The sequence below is a fragment of the Lacerta agilis genome, chromosome 6 (assembly GCF_009819535.1).
Source record: "Lacerta agilis isolate rLacAgi1 chromosome 6, rLacAgi1.pri, whole genome shotgun sequence".
Lineage (NCBI taxonomy): Eukaryota > Metazoa > Chordata > Lepidosauria > Squamata > Lacertidae > Lacerta > Lacerta agilis.
Window position 1 is genome coordinate 25,871,119 of NC_046317.1, and position 24,423 is coordinate 25,895,541.

Consider the following 24,423-nt stretch of genomic DNA (forward strand, 5'->3'; position numbering starts at 1 on the left):
GTTTGAAACGTCCCACCACCAATACAAAGACACCCGAACTCTTCCCCTTCTTAGAAGTCATCTTGATGGTTATGCGAATGCCTGAGCAGCACTTTACTGTTTCCTTCCGATCAGGCGGGGCTATGGACGCCTTGTCGGTTGCGAGGGGGGGCTATCAAGGCATTTCCGTTTGTGCTGTCGTCGGTTGGGGCGCCAACATGGCGGTGGGGAAAGGAGCAATGGGGTTCGGGCGCTGCTGGGTGTGGCTGCTGGCGGCGTGGCAGGCGGTAAGGGGAGTCTTAAAACGGGGGATCGGGAGCGACGGGGCTCCGCGTGAGGGAGTGGACGGAACCGTGAGGAGACACGAAGTCACTTTGACCCCAAAACCAGACCAGGCCTGTCTGCCTCTTGTCGTGGCACCTGGGACCATGGCCAAAGCCGGGATTATTGTTGGGGAGTAGGCCTTTGTTTGGGGGGGGGGGAGGAAGAACCTCAACTAGCTATGTGTTTTTATTGATTATGAGGGGGACAGCTGCAACTCCTTGCCCCACCCCACCCCTTGGCTACGCCCATGCGTGGGACATCTGTTTCTGCGGATTTGCTCCCCTTGGTTTTCTCACCTTCCACTGTGCGGGAGCGGTAGATTAAAAAAACCAATTGTGTGTGTACATATAGGCATGGGTGCAGCCGGGAGAGGGGCAGACCCTCAAAAATTATTGGAACAAACTGGTTCGCCCCCCTCCCCCCAATAAGGCAGAAGCCAACAGGCGATTTGGGCAATCTCCCCCAAAAAACGCAACAATTTTTTTCACCCTCCCCCCCCCAAAAAAACCCCTACGCCCATGTATATAAAGCTATCTCCCTGGTTTAACTGGGCGTCCTTTTCTCTCCCCCTTGAAATGTTAGCCTCGCTGCAGATCGTGTATTAGAAAGCCTATGCCGTGGCTGATACGCGAGTGTGAGAACCTAGAAACACGCCCCACGGAAGGAAACTGCTAAAGCCAGTAGGTGTTACTAATGTAACGCGTAATGGCTGAGATTCAAGTCTACGTGTTACCAAGTGTTACAAACAGATATGAAAGCAAGGAGCTTAATGGCAACTTAAACCGAGGTTGTGGGCACAACAGAATGTCTGGGCGTGCTTTTTTATAACTAGAATACAAAGCTGGAAATGAAAGAACTGCAGCGAAAATCTTACGTTCATTTTTCACAGGGTCTAGTCCTTCCCTTGGCCACCCCCCCCCTAATATTCTTAAGGGGGCTCTTCTCCAGTCTTCATAGAGTAGCTGGAAGCGGGGAAGCAGAAAAAAAGTCCTCCTTTTCTTCCACTCCGCAGTTTTAATCTGAAATCTTAGACGCAGTACTGCTTCTAGAGTTCAGAAACAGCTCGCGCTAATGAAATTTCTGGTTGTAAAATGCACCTAGAGCAATGGGAGTTTCGAACACTGCGTGTTATGTTCTAAGAGACCCGGGTTCGAAGCCCTTCTTAAGCTATAATGCTCACTCAGCATAGCCTGCTTTGCAGTGTGGGGTGATTTTTTTTTTAATCATAAGTTCATCAGTTAAAAAATGAATGGATGCCAATTCTGAATATGACATTGAGCAAAGTTGAAATCTTTGGACATTTTAAAATAGACCTTTCTCTCTTCCTGCTCCACCCTCATCATCAGCTGTCATGATACTATAGACATCAATGACACTTGTGAAGATTGTAGGGCATTAGTGCCTGTTTTTGAAAGGAGAAAAAAATAAGAACAAAGAATCGATTTAGTTTAGCAACTTGGAGTAGTTGTTAAACCAAAACGGCAACATTACCTGTCTTTCTTTTGCTCTCTACCTCAATGAAGAGTTACCACAAATTTGTAATAAGTGTTAACTGTACAGTTTAATATTATGTTAATCCATAATAAGGGGGTTGCCAAAAGCCTGTTTTCGTGACTGTCTTCAACTTGTAACACGATGCACTCATTCCCCTATTTTAATAATTTACAGTACTTTTAATGCACTTTTTCTTGGAAGTAATTCACGTTGTGTCCACTGGGGCTAAATCTAACTTTTATTTAGCATTGTCACTTTAATACATTATATTTCTATTTGTGTTTATGGCTAGCATTTAGGTATGCATTTTGTGCTGTTTTGTTTTACAGATTGTGATCTTACTTTGTATATATCAGGCATCCCAAAATTCGGCCCTCCGGATATTTTGGGACTACAACTCCCATCATCCCAAGCTAACAGGAACAGTGGTCAGGGATGATGGGAATTGTAGTCCCAAAACATATGGAGGGCCGAGTTTGGGGATGCCTGGTATATATCTTCAGCTAAGTGCCATTGCATAGATTTTTCAGTGATGAAGTGAGCTCAACTCCTTAAAGAAAGAGCTGTGTTATGAAGTGATGGTTTGTTACACTTTGGAATGGTATGGTTGTAGATTCTGATTTTAAAGTGAATTGTACAAATCTTAATTGCTTTTAGGCATCAGGATATGGAGCAGAATTATCATCAGAGGCCTGCAGAGAGCTGGGCTTCTCCAGTAACTTGCTGTGCAGTTCTTGTGACCTTCTTAGCCAGTTTGGCTTAAATCAGCTAGAGGAATTCTGCAGAAAGTGCTGCCAAGAAGAAGCCCAGTCTGAAACCAGAAAGGTAGGTTGAATAATTAGATTTGAAGACCTGGACTATTATTTAAAGTGTGTTAACATGAATGAATTCCAGACCTAAAGCTAATTGTTTTATTGTATTTTTTTAGCAGCCATTTTAATACAGGTTGTTGACATGGTTCTTCTGTTAAAGTTTTCTGTGATTGAATCCCTTAATTCATGAATGTCACAACCCTCTCTATCTTCTGTCTGCTTTCTGCATCTTGAAAGATTGAGGTATATTACAGGCTTGAACAGAAGGGAAATGCACAATTAGTGAGGGGAAGGGTGGGCAGTTTCACAAATGCAGAAATGTTAATGTTATATTACTGACGTTTGGTAAAAGGGCTTGTTTTAGTATTATAATTACGTATTTGTCAATTTATATACTGCTTTACTGCCAAAATGGGTGGGGGAACTTGGAAAAGCTACAGCTCCCTGATCATTGTTGTCTCTACAATATTCTTTCTGAGCTGTCGTGATCAGAACCAGACGCAGTAAATCCAAGTCTGGTCACACCATAAATTTATATAAAGGCATTGGGATACTGGCAGTTTTATGCCTTGCACAAAATGTGAAGAGTTCTTGTTCTCTTTCTACCATTTTGTTGAAAACAACAACCACCCAAAACTCTGTGTGGGGCCAAGTGAGGCTTCATTTTCAATTCATAATGCTGTAGCATTCAGCAATACACAGACACCATGATATAATAATTAGCATCCTCTTTGCAATATAGATGAAAATTGACATTCCTATTCACATGATATAGTTAAAGAAGGCTCCATCAGAAGCCCTGCATCCAAATATGCATTGCCGTACAAGTGCGCAGATGTCTGTCCACAATCAATCTGCACATGGGGTTCCAAATTGAGTAATGGAATCTTTGCACAGAAGCAACCTTCCTGTACATACATCCTGTGCTGGATTGACCAAGCAATACTTGCAGTAGCTGTAGTGTCTGAAAGGATTGTGTTGTTCGGGTTAATACCTGCAAAATAAACCTCCACAAAGTTAGTGAGTCCAATGGGTCTGATTTATAGTGGTGCCTCGCAAGACGAAATTAATTCGTTCTGCGAGTGCTGTCGTATAGCGGAAAATTTCGTCTTGCGAAGCACGGTCGGAGGAAGCGCGGCTTTACGGGGAAAAAACCACAAAACGTTTTCGTTTTGCGAGTCACGGCCATAGGGAAATTCGCCTTGCGAGTCTCCCTTTCGTTAGCGAATGCCTTTCATCTAGCAAGGCATTCATCTAGCGAGGTACCACTGTATACTTTGGGAAATCCATTCATATTTTGAAATTTCCAAATGTTTGTTGAACAGTTTTACAAAAAGTAATCAACTTTGAGAGCATCAGAAATACCTTGGATAAGCGTTTTTAAACAGTCATGCATATGAGCAAGGAATAGAGGTTGAAACCATCAGGCTGTTAAGACTTAATGAAGCTACTGGTTCTAGAACACCAACTGACTGGATTTTTTTTTTTGTTATACTACATGGTATTTTGTGCTTTTGAAGGAATTTTGGGAAATCTACATGTTTTATGAAAATTCTACTGCTTGCAGAATCTACAGGATGCTATCATGGAATTACAGAAATCTTGGGAATATATTTGTATTATTTGCCTAAAATTGGTACTGCACAAATATTAAAATTGCACACGGCATATAATCTAAGAGGAAAGACCTGCACATTAAGAAAGGGAAGAGGATTCTAATCTTGCAGCTCAAACAATCTGTGGAGATGTTTTTCCCAAAAGGATTTGGGATGCTATAGGTAATTGTAAATAATTATTTCAAATATGGAATCTGAAATAGCTTCCTGTGCTAGAAAGTATATAGTATATTCATTCATTCACACTTCTATGGAAGTAGCTGCTCAGAAAAGTAATTGAATCAAATACTAGAGATGCTCATTGGGTGTGTTAAAAAAAACACACCCCTTTTAAATCATTTGAGTTAAACCCCAATACTATTAAATTAAAATATCCATATGCTGGAATTCAGTTTGCAGAAAGTGAACAGGAAGCAAATGGAGAGAGGCAAAGGAGGGTTTGGGCCCAGAAAACACATGTCCTCTGATGCCAACTTCTGTCACCAACCCCAGGATCACTTCAACAGCAAACGGGGGCTGGCCCTTCACAAACCAGAAGTGGCATGTGAATTGGACTTGCAAGAGGCATGCCCTCTGACACCAATTCTCCACCCTGCTATCAGTGACGGCAAAGTACAGCTGCTCTTCTGCTAACATAGAAAAGATGACAGCGTGTAAGTCAAGGGAGAAATAAGCTAATCTGAATAATTTTTCCATTTTAAATTGCCGCAATAATTGCATTTCCCATGGATTTTCTTTTTTTAAAAAAATATTTTCTGATATAACAAAACAAAAATACAAAAACAAAACAACACACTACAAACAATAAAAAAACAATATCAATACAAAACATAAGTTCACTTACAACTTCTATTACATTGTCTTGGTGACTTCCTCACACCCTCTCTTTCTACGTACACTGCATCACATCTGTAGTAATTCCCTATCCTCATATTATATATAAAAAACTATTATACTTATTCTTCTATTTCTTATACAATTCCTAACTGTAGCCTATTACTTCTATCTGCTCTTTTCTTAAATCTTTATTTTTGCATGAGTTCTTAAATATTCCTTAAATTTCTTCCAATCTTTCTCCACTGCGTCATCCCTCTGGTCTCGGATTTTCCCGGTCAGTTCTGCGAGCTCCATGTAGTCAATCATTTTCATCTGCCATTCTTCAACTGTCAGTATCACTTCTGTCTTCCAGCTCTTTGCTATTAATATACTTGCTGCAGTCGTGGCATACATAAAATTACTCTATCTTTAACTGGGATTTCCTGGTTCACAATGCCCAGTAAGAAGGCCTCTGGTTTTTTAATAAATGTGTTTTTCAACACCTTCTTAAGCTCGTTATAAATCAACTCCCAGAAGTCTTTTACTTTCGGTCATGTCCACCACGTGTGGAAAAAGGTACCTTCTACTTGTTTACATTTCCAACACTTATTACAAGAACCATGATAAATTTTAGCTTCATTTCCCATGGATTTTCACGCGTGCTCTCTCCTCTTCTACTTGTATACATTGTCATTTAAGCAGCAATCACTTAGCTAGGGTGTGTGTGTCCCAATTGATTCCCACTGAGAATCAGCAACATCACTTTGTACAAGACTATCCTGCTAATTTTAGTAGATGAGTTCTCCATATTCATTATACTGTGGGTATTCCTGTTGATTCAGGGAAGGTCTTCAATCAAGTGCCCTTCAATTGTATCTCAGTGTTTCAGAAATCATCAGCTCCAGGGAGCAACGTTTGTCATGAACTTATTTATAGAGACTTCAGAGCTGCATTACTTACAATTTAAAGCTTCTCTGAATATTTTATCTTGAAAAGAGGCATGAGACTAGACTATCTGCCATCTTCATTATTTTCAAGAATGGAATCCTGACAGTTCTTATCAAACAAATGTCCTGTGAGCAACAGAAGGAAACATTGGCCTTTGCAGATAATCTATTGTTGCTTTATATCCAAGTGCCTTCACTTCATTAAGATGTGGGGGTCTTAGCTAGAATCACTGCATTGTTGGGTGCAACTTCAATTCGTTCAATTTCAGAATGAGTTGTTTTGATTAGAAAGAAGAATTAAGTTTGAGCAAACAGTTATCTATACTTATTCATCCCTTTTTACCACGGGCATACCAATTCATCTGCCATACTTGGCATGGCAAGCATCCCCCTCTCCTCTGTTGAGGACTCTGCGGAATCCAGTGTACAGAGCTTCCTTGCTTCCTGTTCCTCTTGTGGATTACTTGCGTTTCTTTTGGACATTTTTTTTTCTCTCTCCCCACCGACGTCCTACATACCAGCCCCTGAGGGCCACCAGTTTTTCATGCCAAAGGTCTGAACTGATGGCTTACAGAGGGATGTTTTTCTCCCCGCTGGCTGCTCCCACCTGCATTTCTCATCTTTATTCTAGAACAAAATCAATGGATACAGAGACTGCTATGCATGCACACACCCCTCTGACCAACCAAATCTTCACATAAGTGCTCCTACGTTGCACATTGGGGGCAATTTTGGGACTGGAAATTGCCACCAGATAGTTTTGCTCTGACTATTTCCAAGAGCGCTTTAGGAAATTTTGAAAGAACAAGCATGTTGTGGTTGTAATAATGACAACAGTGCGACTTTGTTCCAGAGAACAGCATGCTTTACAAATGATGAACAGTCAAGATTTTAAGGTTAATCAAAACGGATGACTGAGAGCATGCAAGTGCATTGCTGCTGACCTTTCACACTCCCTGACGCCCATGCCTTTCTGGGTTGGTCCTCCATTCCGCTCTGTGAGCTGTATTGTTTTAAGAATGTTTTAAAACAAATCACGTTTGACTTGAAAGAGGCCTTGCTAAGTGCTAATTCAATAAAGTTGATGATTAGAGGTCAGGCTGGTCAGAGCAAGCATCAAGAGAGTAACAAGCATAATTAACACTCTTACAAACTGAGTAAGATGATATTTCTTACAAGGGTCCATTGTTTCATGACTGCTTTGGTTGCTGAAGTGGCTTCTTACATGGGCTTGCTGTAATTTATCAAATACTCAAGCAGAGCACCCTAATGTGCCCGACTGGGGATTGGCATGACCCTTGTGGTCCCTTCCAGTCCTACAGTTCTATGATTCTATGACTTGGAGACAGGGGGAAGGAGAGAAGAAGGAATTGGAGAAGAAAAATGCTTTTATTGGTCTCATCATGAGAATCATCCTTCTCCCACTTCTGCTGCCTGAAGGTTAACTGCAGTTCTAGTCACCGCCAAAAGAAGGATGAGTTCAGGTTACAGAAGCAAAAGATGGCAAAGGGAGCCGAGCTGTTCTGGTTATTTATGATCACTCTCAGAGAACCAGGAAGTGCTTTTTAGGGACACAGAAGACGAGTTCTTAATGAACTACAGTGAGAGCAGTTGAGGCTGCTGATCTGCTTGTTAGCAAAACAGTCCTCCGAAGCTGCTTTGTATGATTTGTGTGATTCACATACCTGTCTGTGAGGAGCGTGAGAAGGGAAAACAGGCTTATCTCTCTTCCAGTATGAGACTGTAAAACTGTACTTTCACTTTTACGCTGTGCATTCTTCTGCTCTCGGAGCTGAGAGAGAGCACCATGATTGCTTGTCTGTATATTCTGTAAATAAATTAGTAGTTTAGAATTACAATGTCTCCAACTTCTTGCTGTGTTAAGCCAGAAGGATAGTGTGCTTACAGCAGCTGGTGTAGGTCGCTGGGAGCACCCTGGAGAAGAAGGGGATGCCTTTTCCAGAGCTACACTCACCGGAGTATATCCAGAGGAATGGGGGCTGCAGACACCCCAGGGCATTTTCTCCCAACACTGCTTTGGTGCTCAGTGGATCTTGGGGTCTGGTCATAGGGGAGTTCAAAGAGGTGTGGCTGGGGAGGATGCTGCGAGGACACATAGAAAAGGCTGAAGCCAGGCTGAATTAGTTCTGTGCATCATTGCCATAATCTCTATCTTTTTTTAAAAAAAAATGTTATATATTTATAAATAATAATTGTAAAACTATGAGGTAATTCTTAGCTGTCCTAAATATGTTTACCTGAAAGTAATTTCTGCTGAGCTGAGTAGAACTTCCTTCCTGGTGAGTGTGCTTGGCTTACCTTTTATGCTAAGGCTTAAATTGTCACAAGAGCTGTTCACCTAGGCCTAGTTCACATGGCCTTGGCTTACTGAGAACATGGAGTTCATACTACTTTGGCCCTCTCATGGCCTTTTTGCTGCCACGCTAAGTCATAGTTTAGCTTAGCATGTCATCTGAACCAGGCTCTTGGTTAAGCACTCTTCTTTGACTACAGCTTGTGGTAAGTCAAGAGTTAACCACTAGTCCCAGTTTGGACAACCTTGGCTTGACTTAGCACAGCAGCACAAAGCTCATGGAGGCTTTCATCTGTAAATCTTTTTAATAAATGAAATCCTCCAGCACACTTTTGAGAAATAATTGACAATACTAATATTTGAAGAAATTATTCTTCCATGGAAAGAGATAATGTGTTGTGTTCAGCGGATTTAATTGAATACGGTCCTAAGGTTTTTAAATGAAAGTGTTTATTTCAAATATGTACTTGTTTGACCACCCTTCATCACTAAGCAGTTCCAGAGTGCACCATATGGAAACAGTTAAAGACCAATAAAAGCAAATATACCATGGAGATAAGAGTTCCTCAAAAAGCAGATTTAAAGTAAACTATTACAGTCATACCTTGGAAATCGAATGGAATCCATTGCGGAAGTCCGTTCAACTTCAGAAACTTTCAGAAACCAAAGCGCGGCTTCTGATTGGCTGCAGGAAGTTCCTGCAGCCAGTTGGAAGCCCTGTCAAACGTTCAACTTCCAAAAATAGTTCACAAACCGGAATAGTCACTTGAGGGTTTGTGGCATTCGGGAGCCAAAACGTTCGGAAACCAAGGTACAACTGTATTTGATTACATTTGTAAGGTTTTCAAGTAAATATAAGTCTTCCAAACAAAAAGCAAGGTGCAGTTAAATCCATTCTTGCTACTATGAATTATTTGGATGACTGCAGGTTCAAGGCCTTTCTGCTCTGTACTTCATTTCCACTCCGTTTTTGTATTTGGACCAAATATGCCCCATTCCAATAATCTGTGCATATGAGCAGGCTTCCTCACACATGCTTTATAAAGAACTGTGGGCATAAATCACATACATCTCCATATTCTTGTACAACTAATTGCACTGAATGCCACATAGGACTGCAGCTGATTGAGGTGTTGAACCTGTAAGTACTAGCAATTTTCCATTGATGTTAGTGAAGACAAGGTTTTATCCTCTTATACTGAAATGCCCTTTGCTCCTTGCAAAGAAGAAAATATTGCAGTAGCAATAATCAGTTACAAAATATTGTACTAACACTGGCAAATTTGCTCCAAACAATGCACTGACGACTTTCAGCATCCGGAAATCCTGTATCCAATTTCAGACTAATTCAGAAACTTGCTTTAGCAGCATTACTTTAGACAGCTGCACATTGTAAGCCTCTCTCTTACCAGTGCAGAATGATGCTGGTTTCTGAAACACGGAAAGATGAAATGGAGGCGAAGGTAACTGTGCATGAAATTGTAGTAGTAGAAGAAATTGCCAACATTTTGCAGTTGCTGAAAATAGCTGCACTTAGGAGTGTCTGTTACCCTATATCATCTGATTGAATCAAAGAAGCTTGTGTCCTTAATTGCAGGTAAATATGATTGTTAGGAGAAGCCGGGCGCTCTTATGTTTTGGTTATGAATTGTACTAAAGTTGCATATAAAAATGCATAGTGCTCCTAAATCTGTAGAACCCACTAAAGCAATTTTAGCAAACCTATTACATACCATTGTCAGTAACATCTCTTATTTACTAAATTATCACTTTGTGTTTTTGTAAAAACGGGAAGATTTCCACCGAAAGAGCAGCAATCTAAAGATACTCCAAGTCAACTTTTACAAGCAGTGTTTTTTCTTGAAACCGAGTGATGGCTTTGTGCAGGTGGCTGCTGTCATCTCCACATTCATGGATGGCAAAGAAGAACTTAAGGGCCTTGCTTGAGTTTTTGGAGTCGACAGCCCTAGCAGAGCTATATGAGAAAGGGTTGTAGCTCAGCTAATGGTCATTGGCTGCATTTGGACATCACAACAAAACACTTTTGTGGTGCGTGGTTCCCATTCTGGCTCTCATGTTTTCCTCCTCCTCCCCCCATCTCCCCCAGCACAGGTGGTTTGGTTGAAATATGTCAAGTTCAAACCATGATTTATGAAGCAAGACTCATTTCAACAAACCATAGTTATGGTACACTACAATATATTATCATCATTATTTATTATTATTATTATTATCATCATCATCATTTGTACCCTGCCATCTGACTGAATTGCCACAGCCACTCCGGGCGGCTTCCAGCATATATAAAAACATAATAAAATCTTAAACCTTAAAAAGCTTCCCTGTACAGGGCTGCCATCAGATGTCTCCCAAATGTTATATAATTACTCATCACCTTGACATCTAAAGGGAGGGCATTCCACAGGGTGGGTGCCACTACTGAGAAGGCCCTCTTCCTGGTTCCCTGTAGCTTGACTTCTTGCAATGTGGAACCACCAAAAGGCCCTTGGTGTTTCCGGGCTGAACAATGGGGGTGGAGATACTCCTTCAGATATACTAGGCAGAGGCCATTTAGGGCTTTAAAGGTCAGCACCAACACTTTGAATTGTGCTCAGAAACGTACAGTGGTACCCCGCAAGACAAATTCCTCGCACAACGAAAAACTCGCAAGACGAATTTCTCTATGGCCGTTCTTCGGAAGACAAGGCATTCGTCTTGCACGGTACCACTGTAAGAAGAACCCTCCCCGCTCGCCCTCCCCGCTCGCCGCTTGCTCTCCCCACTCGCTCGGGGCAGGCGACAGGAGGCTCCGGCTGGGCCCAGCCAGGCCCAATTCCTGCCTCGGCTTCGGCCCCACACCCGGCTTCCTCCCGCCACCACCGCTCACTAACCGCTCTCCCCGCTCGCTCTCCCCACACCCGGCTTCCTCCCACCGCCGCCGCTCACTCACCGCTCTCCCCGCTCGCTCAGGGCAGCTGCAAGAGGCTCCGGCTGGGCCCAGCCAGGCCCAATTCCTGCCTCGGCTTCTCCCTGACTGCGGCCGGCAACAAGCCCCAAGTTTTTTCCCATAGGAACGCATTAATTAAATTTCAATGCATTCCTATGGAAAACCATGCTTCGCAAGACGAAATTTCCGCAAAACGAAAAGACTTGCGGAACGAATTAATTTCGTCTTGCGAGGCACCACTGTACTTCATATAATTTACATGCATATGAAGATTACGATTTATTTTCCCTCCCTCCCCTCCCCAGTCTTAATCATTCTCAAGTGTGGTACCAGTGTGGTGTAGTGGTTAAGAGTGGTAGACTCATAATCTGGGGAACCGGGTTCGTGTCTCCGCTCCTCCACATGCAGCTGCTGGGTGACCTTGGGCTAGTCACACTTCTTTGAAGTCTCTCAGCCCCACTCACCTCACAGAGTGTTTGTTGTGGGGGAGGAAGGGAAAGGAGAATGTTAGCCGCTTTGAGACTCCTTCGGGTAGTGATAAAGCGGGATATCAAATCCAAACTCTTCTTCTTCTTCAATATCGGAAGATAGTTCTGATGTTGATGTAACAATTCTTTAACATGTTGGTGGTTTTAAAATATTTTTCCTTTTATGCATTAGTCAGCAGTCAGATTAGTGTGATGTCTTCCTTGAGCTTGTTTTCCAGTGAGATTTGTGCTGCAGGGTATGCCTGAAGCTAACTTGCTTGCTGCGCTTGGAACTGTGGCATTTGGTCGGTTGTTCAGCTCTGTGGACCAAGGCTCTCCAGATAATTGCAGAAATGCTCAAGGAAACCAGAACACCGCTAAAAAGGAATCCCTCTACCCTTTCTTACATGTATTTTTAGGCAGCCTTCAGTTTCTTGCCTTCATTTCACTGGAACTATAGCAAGCAATGAGGATGCAAAAGGTTCAGTATTAGGGTTGTCATATGTCCAGAATTTCCCAGACGTAGCCGAAATACAGCTGTGTCTGGGTGGAAATTGCTTAAATGTCCGGGAAAATCCAGATGTATGGCAACCCGTGTTGGCAGTGTCATTTTTGCGATTTCCCTTAAAAATAGCTCAAATTTTGCAAAAACATTTGTGTCCGGATTTCTACTTTTTGAAATATGGGAACCCAACTCAGTATAGACATATAAAGTGGCCACATCCCAAGAGAACAAGGAGGACATGCTTCTTCCTCTTCCCTACACAGATTCCTCTTACAGCTTTTGCTCTGCAACCAAAGACAGCTGGCTTTTCAAGCTGAATGGCAGCCTCTCTCTTTGGTAGCGGAAAGAGCAGCAGTGAAATGGAAAGCAAAGTTCTGACTCTGAGCGCGTTCTCTTATATGCACATGTACACTCCTTTAAACCTTACACATAATGCTGCTTGTCTCGGGCAGTTAACTAAGCTATCAGACTTGTTCCCCTGTCGGACATGTTCACATTCACATCCTTGCGACTTTTTTAAAAAAAAAGTGGGAGGGGTGTTGCCCATTTGCTTGAACCCCATTCAGTGCTTTCAGGTCCTACTGTATGCACACACTTCTCAGAAAAGGGCAGAGGGAGCCAGAATGGACGGTTGCCATTTAATTGTGCTTTTTTCCATAATGCAGTGGAACTGCCCTTTTGTCCATTCTCCAGCCTTAGACCTACAGGAGTTAAAACAGCCTGCAAAGGAAAAGAACACACTGGCACCACTTTCAAAGCAGTGCTAGGAAGACCCTTCTGTTCACCCACTCAAAATAGCACTATTGAGAACACCAGGGCAGCATCTGTGGGTGTTTCTCGTAATTGTGGGAAGTTGGCAACTTTGGGGTGGGGGGGCAGTGTGGACTGGGAGCATGGCAGCAGACCCCAGAGTGCCAGAAAAGCATATGAAGGGGTGGGGTGGGGCGTGGAAAATGTGGGACTTAAGCAACGCATGTAAGCAGAAATATTGCTCCCCATCCTACCAAGGGTAATATGCCAGTATATGAAAATCCTTTTCACAATAACTTGATAAATCCACTTTTCCAGTAACTATTCACTTTAAAAAACCTATTTTGTGTAGCAAAGAGATAAAAGAGGTAGAAATATTTGAACGGCGTGGATCTTTGAGAATAACTTTATCTGGGTTGCCATGCAGTTCAGAGGAATTGATAATAGAATGCATTTAGTGCTTTGGGCTGATTTTACTTTGAGTGACCTGATTTCACTTCATTTTAAAGTCTGTTTCATTCTGTTACACTAATTAAAATGCAGCTGTCAGCTTTAAGGATTTTGACTTTTATTTTTAGTTCTATGCAGCCTTTATGTCTCTGGGCTACTGCCAGAGGCTCTATCAAAGTAGTGGTAATTGTTCATTGGGCCAGATTCTCATCTTGCTCATGACAGTATCAATTGATAATGATCATTCTCCTCCCCCCCCCCCCGTTTTTCCCAGTTGTCATGTCATTATTACAAATGAAACTTTGAAATTTTCTTCAGTATTTGCCTAGTGTGACCATTGCAGCTGGGGGTAAAATATGGATTTTGAGCATTCATATAGCTTGGATGAGTCTGTCTGTGTAGCTTTTATATGGGCAGTAGGCTGTCCTTGTCTTTGGCCGATACAAAGAATTGTCGGATAGAAATGGAAAAAGGCACTTCATTTCAGATTATGGTGTTTTCCCCTTCTCCGCACTTTTTCAGATTTATTCATTTTTATTGATTACAAATGGGGATTTAAACTTACACTGCTCGCCATTTACCCCCCCCCCCCCCACAGAGCATAGGACAATTGTTCTGCACTTGAAATGGGCCTTCCTAGAGATCTCTAGATAGTTACCCTGGAAGCTCTGGATTCCTTCTTGAGCTGGTGTCTCTTGGATTCTTTTGTGAGGAAGTTCCAACACAGCAAGTAGATTGTGGATATTCAATCACTCATGTTCCTTATCAGTGCTGGGCTATCCTTCTGTTCTGAATAATGTTTGGGGTTTGTTTTTTTTAGAATTCCCCGTGGTTTCTCCCAGTGAAATTTTAAACAGGGTTGGGGAACCTTGGACTCAGAGACCAGATGAGTTTTTGCCTGTCTGGAATGTGTCCTTGAATACTGATGATGCATCTTTCTTCTCCAGATGTAGGGTTTGGGGGGCTGTGTGAGTGTATGTAGAAAGCACTCTGCAAAGATCATATTTGTATTGGTTGTTCAACCCAACTTTGCCTTTGGGTCCATCTACCACTGATAATATGGCCCCCTGAAAGTTGCCCAGAAGGAAATGCAGCCTTTGGGCTGGAATAGGTGCCTCAGCTTTGGTCTCATCATCGTTGTTGTTGTTATATATTTATTTATACCCCACCTTTATCCGGCTTACGGATAAAATGAAGAACACCTAAAAACATAGAAAAAATAATAAGTAAAAAACAATTATGCAACTCCTCCCATTTGTCTCTGTTTGCCTTCTCTTTGCCAGAAACCAAAATGGTAGCTCCTTTGGTAATGGCTTGTCTTTTATTTTACATACTAGCCAGAAATTTACCAGAATTTTAGTTGGTAGATTTCCATGCTAATTGAAACCAATGAAAGTTGGAGTCCAGCAACATATGGAATGCTAAAGTTCTTTAATTGATGTGTAAATTCTCAAATATGTGCATATATTTACTTGTACATTTATTTTGTGGATTAATTCAAATAAATGTGTGTACTTTCAGTTTCTGAGTGATACATGTTGCTTTCCAGTGCTACCTGTTACTTGGCTTACATGCTACTTATTCCTCTGCTAGTGTTTTCTGCTTTGCTATTTGGAATTTGAATATGAAATTTTATTTTTTTTGCTAATTACATGGATTCAAGTGGTTTAGAATTATCACTTGGCCTTGACTCTTTGCAAGTACTGTATCAATAAGAACTCAAGCTGTCACTTGTCAGTGTGAAATGCCATTGCAGTTGAAGTCTTGGTTTTTATAAAATAGCTGTCAAATATTTTGTTAATAGTCCAGCATACAGATATTACTTGGAGAATGTTTTACATGGTGATTTGTAGAGAAGAATTTTGAGTAGCAAAATTGTTGCCAGTCATCCTGAGAAAAGCCAGATAGAAAGTTCTCAGCACTAATATTTGTAAATGATACAAATACAAAGGGCATAGAAAGCATTTAGACTCACTCTGGGTCAAACTTGACCATTTGCTTGTAAATCCAGATGGTGAAATATACCCAAAGAAAGGTTGATTGTTGCTTGTACACTAAGGAGTCCTTAGAAATGTCAGAGTATGCGAAAAGCTGAAATAAACATAGAAACCTTAAGTATGGCATTGCTTAATCACATGCACAGGAAGATTAAATTCAGCTTACTAAATTAATTCTAACTAGACTCTTGCAGCTGAAACAGCTTCAAATAAAACCTGGAGATAATTTTATGAAAATTTCTCAAATATATTTGTAGAACTGAAGGAACATATATTATTTTCTCTTGAAGTGGAAGTCCATGCTTAGATGGTTCACAGAGTTTACTTATTCACAATGAACAGTCTTGTGAACTTCAGTATTTTTTCTTTATTCCACCCTTTTTCATTCCGATTCTGGAAAGAAGAATTGACTAATGCAGGTCACAAAACAAGCACTTATTCATCCCAGTCATTAGTCACAATCCACACAATGTCAAAATGAAGGACAAAATTCAGATCTGACTTGAAACTTGGTTTTAACAAAGTTGGCAGTGCTTCAATTTAGGTAAATACCAATGCATCAAATACGTAAATGAACAGACTTACTGCAATTGCTTGCTTTTGCAGACAAACTCTTAACTATCGGAATGATCATGCTCAAAAGGAGTAGATTTCATTGGAATTCTGTCTTAATAATTATGAAAAGTATTGCATGGGGCAAACTTTGGTTAATGGCAATAACCATTGTTGCTATTGAATATCAACCCCAATCCAGAATAAGTTAAGTCGCTCTGCTGGCCCGGAGGTCCCCATTCCACCTCTCAAAAGTGTGGATGAGTGAAAGAATTGTAGAGTTGTCAGGGACCCCAAGGGTCCTCTAATTCAACCCCTTACAATGCAGGAATCACAACTCAGGGAAGCCCTGTTGTGGTGAGGGGCTGAGCCACACTGGGATTCATGGGATTGCAGCAGGCCTTATTGCTAAGCAACCTCCAGGCTGGCGTAGCTCACAGCAGACTTTTGCCTGCCCACACCTTCTGCTGTGAGCAACGCCGCTCCTGCCTGTCGCAGGTTTGGATTGCTCTGTCAGTTGTGTGCGGGGGAAATAGCGGTTTCAACAGAATGTCAGTGCAACTGACTTTCACTGGATGCGCACCATCACATTTGTGAAGATGTAACTCATCTTGCTCCATGAAGTTGCACATCTTCTGGTTCATCCAATCCTATAGGTAACTTTGCTTGGCCTGCAGAATGTATTCGTGGTCTGTGAAATGGAAAGTTAACACATAAGTGGTATTCTGGTGGTATTGTGGTCCTGCCCTTCGAACAATAACTGACTTAGCAATGCATTTGCTCTTGGAACGTTGAGGCTGTCAATGCTGAGTCCTAGATGAATTCATTTTTAGTGAATTATTATTCTGAACAGTGATACCATGGAAGCCACCTTCTCAGGTTGGAAAATTGGCAATTCTTCTAAATTTGCTTACTTCTCTTCCTAATTTCACTGAAGCCAATAGATGCTTTATCCAGAATAGATTAGACAGGTCATCATTCTTTCATTAGACTTTGAGTTTTGAATAGCAGAGCGATAATTATGCAACCTAAAAGGAATAAATAGGTTTCTCAAGTGACACATTACAACCCACTTATATACATCAGTTGTGTTTAGTTTGTTTAATTGATTTAATATTTTCTTCCCTGAATATATTTTTTCTGTTCTTTTGCAGCTCTATGCAGGGGCAATTCTTGAAGTGTGTGGATGAAAATTGGGGAGGTTCCCTCAAGTCCAGGGTAAGTGAATTTGTAATTTGTCCTTTTAGTTATTTAACAATGATCATCTAAAGGAAGACCTCATTGCACCTGAATTTTTTGCATGGACCCTGAAGCAAAACCCTGTCCTATTGTGAATATACATAGATATGGCAACTTACTTTTGTGTAAAACATATGAACTCCAAGTAATAAGAAAGAGCAGTGGAAAACACATGTCAGATTTTTTTCCCTAGGTGAAGTGAAAATTGAGCTGCTAATTTTTTTTAAGTAGTTGTCTGAAGGTACATTTCTCTATCATTTTCATTAGCCTTATTTTTGAGCAAGTACATTTTTAACAGACAAGTCGTATGAATGCAAAATGCCAGATTCACTTCCTACATTTGGGACTTCGTTAACCTTTTTGAACTGAATAAAGCCAGTCATTTTATGACTCTTCTAACTGGCAGGCGTCTTTTTTTTTTCCTGATGGAAGAAGTGGGTGAGATCTTGCTCATCATACTTGGATAGAAACAGAAGCAGAGGAAGGATTGAGGGTGGCAGTCCAAGGCCACTGAATTTTCCCCTTTGTCATGAGTTTTTTCTGTGTGTGCATTATTCATAATGCTTTAAAATACCCACATGTGCATAGCCATGCTTGAAAAGAGAATCTTAATTAGAGCAGCTTTAAGTTCTATTCTGCCAACTGATCTATCATTTGCGATTGATAGGTAGTGGCTTTCCTTTTTTATTTATCAAGTATTTATTTAAAGCATTGTTTCCCAAACTTGGGTTTCCATGGGGTTTTTTTTGGAGTACAGTTCCCATCGCCCCTGACCACTGGTCCTGCTGGTTAGGGATGATGGGAGTTGTGGTCCAAAAAGTTTGGGAAACACTGATTTAAAGCATTTTTATTTTGCTCTTTGCAAAATAAATCAGTAGTAAGACCATGACCAAGCTCACATTCTAAAAGGCATAATGCACAAGGAAAAATAGGAGGGAAAGCAATCTTTTGTGCAACTTCTTAAAGTTACAGTTATAACTGCGCTTCCTCTCTTCCCCCACAGCTTTATTATCGAAGCCAGGGTGATGCTCCTGGAGGTTGCAGCCAGAGAGGGAGGAGTTCCTAGCTGCACTCTCCAGGAAGGTCAGCCTCACCCCATAGCAGCTAGGCTTGAAAAGAACCTAATTGCAGTGGGGGGGGGCAGAGACAGCTGTGGTGGCACTGCCTTATCAGTCCTGTCCCCCCCGCCCCCAAAAAATGCACTCTCTAAAAGCAGCCTCTTGGTGAAGAGAAGGTGCTGGTGTCTCCTCCCACCCTTGTTCCTGATGTAGACCTTCTTTCCTGGTGGGTACTTGGGTGCCGGTTTGTGGCTCAACTAAGGTGCCAAAATGTCTAGGGCAAGCCCTAGGGCCACCCTGCTGGTGGTTCCCCACCCCACTATACAGTCTTGGGCATGCCTCATCCTTTGAACCCAAAATGCCATGGACTGAACCTGGGACCTTCTGTGTGCAAAGAACATGTTCTGCTGACCTACAGCCCTTCCCCTGATGGCTCTAGTAGGTCTGCACAAAATACAGATGAGGCCCCTTTGCTCCTTAAACGAAGAAGAAGAAGAAGAAGAAGAAGAAGAAGAAGAAGAAGAAGAAGAAGAAGAGGAGGAGGAGGAGGAGTTTGGATTTGATATCCCGCTTTATCACTACCCAAAGGAGTCTCAAAGCGGCTAACATTCTCCTTTCCCTTCTTCCCCCACAACAAACACTCTGTGAGGCTGAGAGACTTCAGAGAAGTGTGACTAGCCCATGGTCACCAAGCAGCTGTATGTGAGAGAGCGGAGACACGAACCCGGTTCCCCAGATTATGAGTCTACCGCTCTTAACCACTACACCACACTGGCTCTCTAAGCCTCATTCAGCCCTTTCTTTGTATGAAAGACCTGTCTTCTCCCTGAAGGGTTCTTGGGCATTTTTTGTGGAGCTAACCCCCTGCTTTTCTTTCTATGGGGATGCAGACCATTCCTGCATTTTGCACACCTAAACCAAAATCTTCTTGCATCTCAACTCTTCCTGTTTCTATAATTTAAGCCACATTTGTAGCTTGTAGGGGGACAAGGCAGCTGTGTTTGCCCTATCCTCCCATAGCCAGGTTGCCAGGACTTTTACACAGATTACACAGTGGAAATGCTGCTAGTCGAGCTGCAGCTGCACCTCTTTGCATATTGCAGTTGGTTTTAACCAGTGCTTTTCTTCTTTAAAAAAAATGTTTAGGGGTACTCTCATTTTCCTACTCATATTGAAATACTGCCCCTCAATGAAGCCAAACTCGGATTCACAAAGTGTATGCGTACCCCCAGAAAAATGCACTGGTTTTAACTGATGGCGAAAGGTGGATACTAAATATCTTATTATTTATGGAATTTCTTATTTTAATGCTGATTCTTTTCTGGGGTGGTTTCCTTTCTCTTCTTTCATATGCACACACTCTCGGGGCTAACAAATAGAACTTTAGCGGATAGGTTTTCATCTTGCATCCGTTTTTTCTCTAAGCTTTTGAAGCTCACTCATCCTCAGAAAGCTTCCCATGTTGAGAATATCTCATCAGAAAATGAAACTGTAGCAGGTTGTCTGCAGGGTGTTTTTTTTAACCAGAAGATGTCTCAATTCATTTTTCGCTAGATTTAGAAAGCTGCCAGTGCTACAATATGTCTGATAGTTTAAGTTGACATCAAACATAGCAAAGCTGGTGTTAGATTTCCCCCCGCTACCCTCCTGCTTCAGTTTGTTCTCCACATAGTGTGATCTGTTCTGTCTAACATCATTGCACCACTGAAACAGAAATGTGTCGACAAAGAGGTGTGCACAACGGCTAGAACAGTGTTTTTCAACCTTTTTTGGGCAAAGGCACACTTGTTTCATGAAAAAAATCACGAGGCACACCACCATTAGAAAATGTTTTAAAAAATTAACTCTGTGCCTATATTGACTATATATAAAGTAATTCTCTTGAATAGGAATCAAATAAACACAAAGAAAGTATTTTATAATTACTTTATTATGAAATAGTAAGTAAACAGAAATATGAAAAATTATAAAATACTTTATTGATGACCCCTGGGAGTCCCTTCCAACTCTACCATTCTGTGACTGCAGCTCGCCCAAAGCCCATATTCATAGGTGAGGAATTACCCCTGAGTGGATTTCTACCAAGGGACCCCTTCTCAGAGTCTCCCAGGGTGCAAGGACCCCGACAGTTCTCCAGCGCAGTCTCCGCGCGCAAAGAGCAGAAATGCCCCAAGCGCCGCCGCGACTCTCGGCAAGCGAAGCGGCGCATTTGCGAAAGGAGAAGACGCGAGTTCGGGGGCGCCTCAGCTCCACGCGATATTACTCACCCACCCCCAGGCTAGCGAAACCACGCGGGGGGGCGAGGGCGCGCACATGCCTCGCATGCCCGAAAGATCGGGGCTGGCGACGTGGAGAAGCGGCTGCCGTCGACTTCGCGTCACCGTCGTTGGTTGGACCCGACGCCCGAGAAGGCAACTCAACCTTCGCTACTGCGGGCAGTTCTTGGGACCTGTTCGTCGAGGGTCTTTCCCCGCCGCCAAAGGTCCCAAGAGCTGGGGTGTCCCCCCCCCCAAAAGTCCGAGGGTCCTTCCCCGCAGTGCTGCACCACTTCGGAACCGCGGGGAGGAGGGAGAGGCGTCCGTCCTCCCCGAGGCTTCGTCGCCCGTCTTGGCTGGGGCATAGGCGGGACGGACGCAGTTTCCACCTCTCTCCCTTCCCCTCCTGGGACGCAAGGTGACCTCCGGCGGGCGGGCCGTCGAGGCTGGGACTTGCAGGACAGGCGCTCCGCCGGCGGCCTCACCCTGCGGCGCCCCAGAGCAGCGCGCAGAGCGGGAAACCCCGCACCGGATCCGAAGCAGTCCGGGGTGAAACAGTCGCAGCGGCAGTACGAGCTGCCGCATGTCACGAAGGCTGCAAGCCAGGGCGCAGCGGCGCAGCCCGGCGAGAGCGGCAAGGTTTCGCTGCTGCTGCTGCATCTGTGGCTTGACAGGAGGAATTTACAGCCCTGCACCGAGAATCGGTTCGGAGAGGGGCGGGGGGGGGGAAATGCGCGCAAAGATCCCTTCGGAACACCAGGCAACTTCTCGCGGCACACTAGTGTGCCGCGGAACAGTGGTTGAAAAACACTGGGCTAGAAAAAGTAGACGCTTTTAGGCCGTCATTTGACCAAGCAACTTGCAGCTCACCTGGACAACTTAACAGTGGGCCTCAGGCCAGCAGCTGAGGGACGTGTTCATCCGGCAGCTGCCATAGTGCAGAGCTTTGCAGCTACTGCATAGGATCTATTGTCATACAAGAGACATATAGGAAGAAACAGCAAACACGCAGTGTTCAAAGCTCCCATTGTTCTGGGCGCATTTTGCAACAGGGAATTTCATTAGCACGAGCTGTTTCTGAGCTCTGGGCGCACTGCTGTGCCTAAGATTTCTGGTTAAAACAGCAGAGTGGAAGGAAAGGAGGACCTTTTTCTGCCTCCCCACTTCCAGCTACTTTCTGAAGACTGGTGAAGAGACCCTCTGAAGAATATTAAGGGGGTGCGCAGGAGAAGGACTTGACCCTGTGAAAAATGGAACATAAGATTTTAGCTGCAGTTCATTTTCAGCTTTGTATTCTTATTATAAAAAGTGCACCCAGACATTCCGTTGTTGCACCCATAACCTCAGGTTACAGTGCCATTTAGCTCCTAGCTTTCATATCTCCATTTCTAACACTGCACACATGCAGTGACAAGAGATAGGGGAGGGCAAATTAAACAGGAATGTGGGACTCTGTTTTTCCATCACACCCTTTTAAAAAAAAATGAAAGCCTAACCATTAGTCCAGATTGTAGTATTACTGTTTCCAATCTTTCCCCCCGGGGTGGGTTACAACAGTTCAAAGCACAACATTAAAACAGTTTTAAATATATAATCACAAAAATAAGGTTTGTCTTTGAAATATACATCTCAGATATAACTAATCCAGTAGCTTTTTATTTCTTTGAAATGCTGGTTGTTTCTGCCTAATTGCATCTGACATGTGCCTTCTTCAGGTGAGTGAAATAACTCGGGGGGGGGGCAAGGGGACACAGAATGGGAAGCAAAATGTCATGTGCACATTTAACAACATTTGCTCCCTGGTAGAACAAATATTCACTAGAGCTTAGACCACTTGCTGCAGTTTAGCTTCGGTGATCTGTTTATATTAAAAGTCTACCAGCACATCTGGGGTGCCACAAAATAAACCCGGGAAAAGGGTTGTTCAATAAGTGTCTGGTTCTTGTTCCTGCAAATGCTGTCTATATGTGACACAAGTGAGTATTGCAAGTCTGGCCCTACCATAGATTACAAGAAGGCAGCTGCCGCGAAGGGGCTAGGAGTTGTGCCAAAGTTGTGTCATTGTGTCCTTTGACTCAAGCAGCAAAATGTCTTGAGCCAGCCCTCTGTATTGTGGTGACTTGTTCGTATCAGGCAAGAGCAGAGGGCACAACAGGCACTACAATTCTCCTCTGCAATATGGTAGATTTTAGACTATAATTATACATATTTCTGTGTTTCATGTTGACTTTGAATCTTGTTTATAAGGCATGAGAAGAAATATTCAGTTTAGAATAATGCTTTCTCTTTGCCTCCACATTCTAGCTTTTGTCAGGAGTGACAAGCCCAAACTGTTCAGGGGACTGCAGATCAAGGTTAGTACTAGTTTCTGTTTTTTACTACTAATTTAAACCTATCAAATGTTACCTTAGTATTGGATAAAGATGTGAATTGTGCATCTGATGGGTGGAAGTTTTCAGTGGAAGGGGACAGCTCAGTTGGCAGAGGAGGAGATGCTTAATCTCAGAGTTGTGGGTTCAAGTCCCATGTTGGGCAAAAAGATTCCTGCATTGCAAGGGGTTGGACTAGATGATCCTCGCGGTCCCTTCCAATGCTACAATTCTGTGATCTGTAAATAACTGATTTAGCTTAGTATGGGGAGCACAACAATACTGAGTTTGTACATGAGTCCTGAGTGCATTTTGTCTTTTAAAATAATAGCTATGCTGGTGGCAATTCATTCTGTCTGGAATCAAAGTCTCGCATATAGTAGTCATTGTTTCAGAAAATCACCCTACATAGCTATACATTCAGAATGTATATCCGACCACAGCAGTTAATTCAACCTGGAACTTACAGTTGAACAACAGCGATAATTCTGAGTTACTTTTGGAAGCAAGGAAGTGAAGGTTGAGCTTGCCAGGTGTGTTGAATCCAGGCAGACAGTAACTTTGGATTTCTTTCCTGTGCAGTACGTACGTGGTTCTGATCCTGTACTGAAGCTCTTGGATGACGGTGGGAACATTGCCGAAGAACTGAGTATTCTCAAATGGAATACAGACAGCGTAGAAGAATTCTTAAATGAAAAGCTAGAGCGCCTCTAAAACAAAACAAAAAAAATCTTGATTATTATGTTTTGTGTTTTTTAAAGTTTTTATTTCTCACATCATTTTCCATCATGGTAATCTTCTCAGACAAAGTGTGATAAACCCCGGAAATCATTCCAGCTTCTGCATTAATTTCAGAGCCATCCCATACTGTGTGGTGCTCAACATCTTTTAATTAGGAGCTGAAAGCTTCAAGCACAGCACATTTGACAAATTGGCAGGCTGAACAAATGGCCTTTCCTGGTACATTTCAGCTCATCTTAGTGGATGGATATCATTAATGAAATGCTTTGAGACAAATGTAATGCAAATACTGAAATTTGTAATAATTGGGCCATTTATTTTTACAGGCAAAGCCTTATTTGTCAGCTCCCAATAATTGAGATGATTACTCTGCTTTTTTATTTTTTTAATACGCTGCCACTCTTTGTACAGCCATGGGAAGTTGGAGCCAAATAATATGTTCTCTGCCTCCCAAAGAGACATTGGTTAGCATCTTTGCATTTTGTATTTCCCAGCTGTCCTTTTTATAGAACCGTTATTTGCAATACTCGTAATGAATGCCTGCTCTGGAAGAAGAAGAAAAAAATCATTTGTAGTCTTGTTCTGATGGTGGAACTCGTGATCTGCAGTGACTGAAGAATGCTAGGGGAATGCACTTTAATGATGACTACATCTAAAACCTTTAACAAAAGGCTTGTGTAGGTCTGAGGTCAGGTGCACTTTCTTGGCACAGTTTAACCTTCATTCAACAGACATGAGTTCCCTGGAGGGGAAAAAGTTGGAGAGGGCAATAAAATCTGTATCACAAAATC

The 24,423-nt window shown here is 42.5% G+C and overlaps 1 protein-coding gene across 1 annotated transcript; it reads left to right on the top strand.

Moving 5' to 3' along the window:
* The first annotated feature begins 156 nt into the window (after positions 1–156).
* On the top strand, positions 157–24,423 carry SELENOF (selenoprotein F). Its single transcript, XM_033151657.1, has 5 exons — positions 157–266; positions 2,455–2,622; positions 17,125–17,188; positions 22,827–22,876; positions 23,474–24,423. The coding sequence occupies exons 1-5, from the start codon at positions 198–200 to the stop codon at positions 23,603–23,605; spliced, it is 483 nt and encodes a 160-aa protein (XP_033007548.1). The 5' UTR covers positions 157–197; the 3' UTR covers positions 23,606–24,423.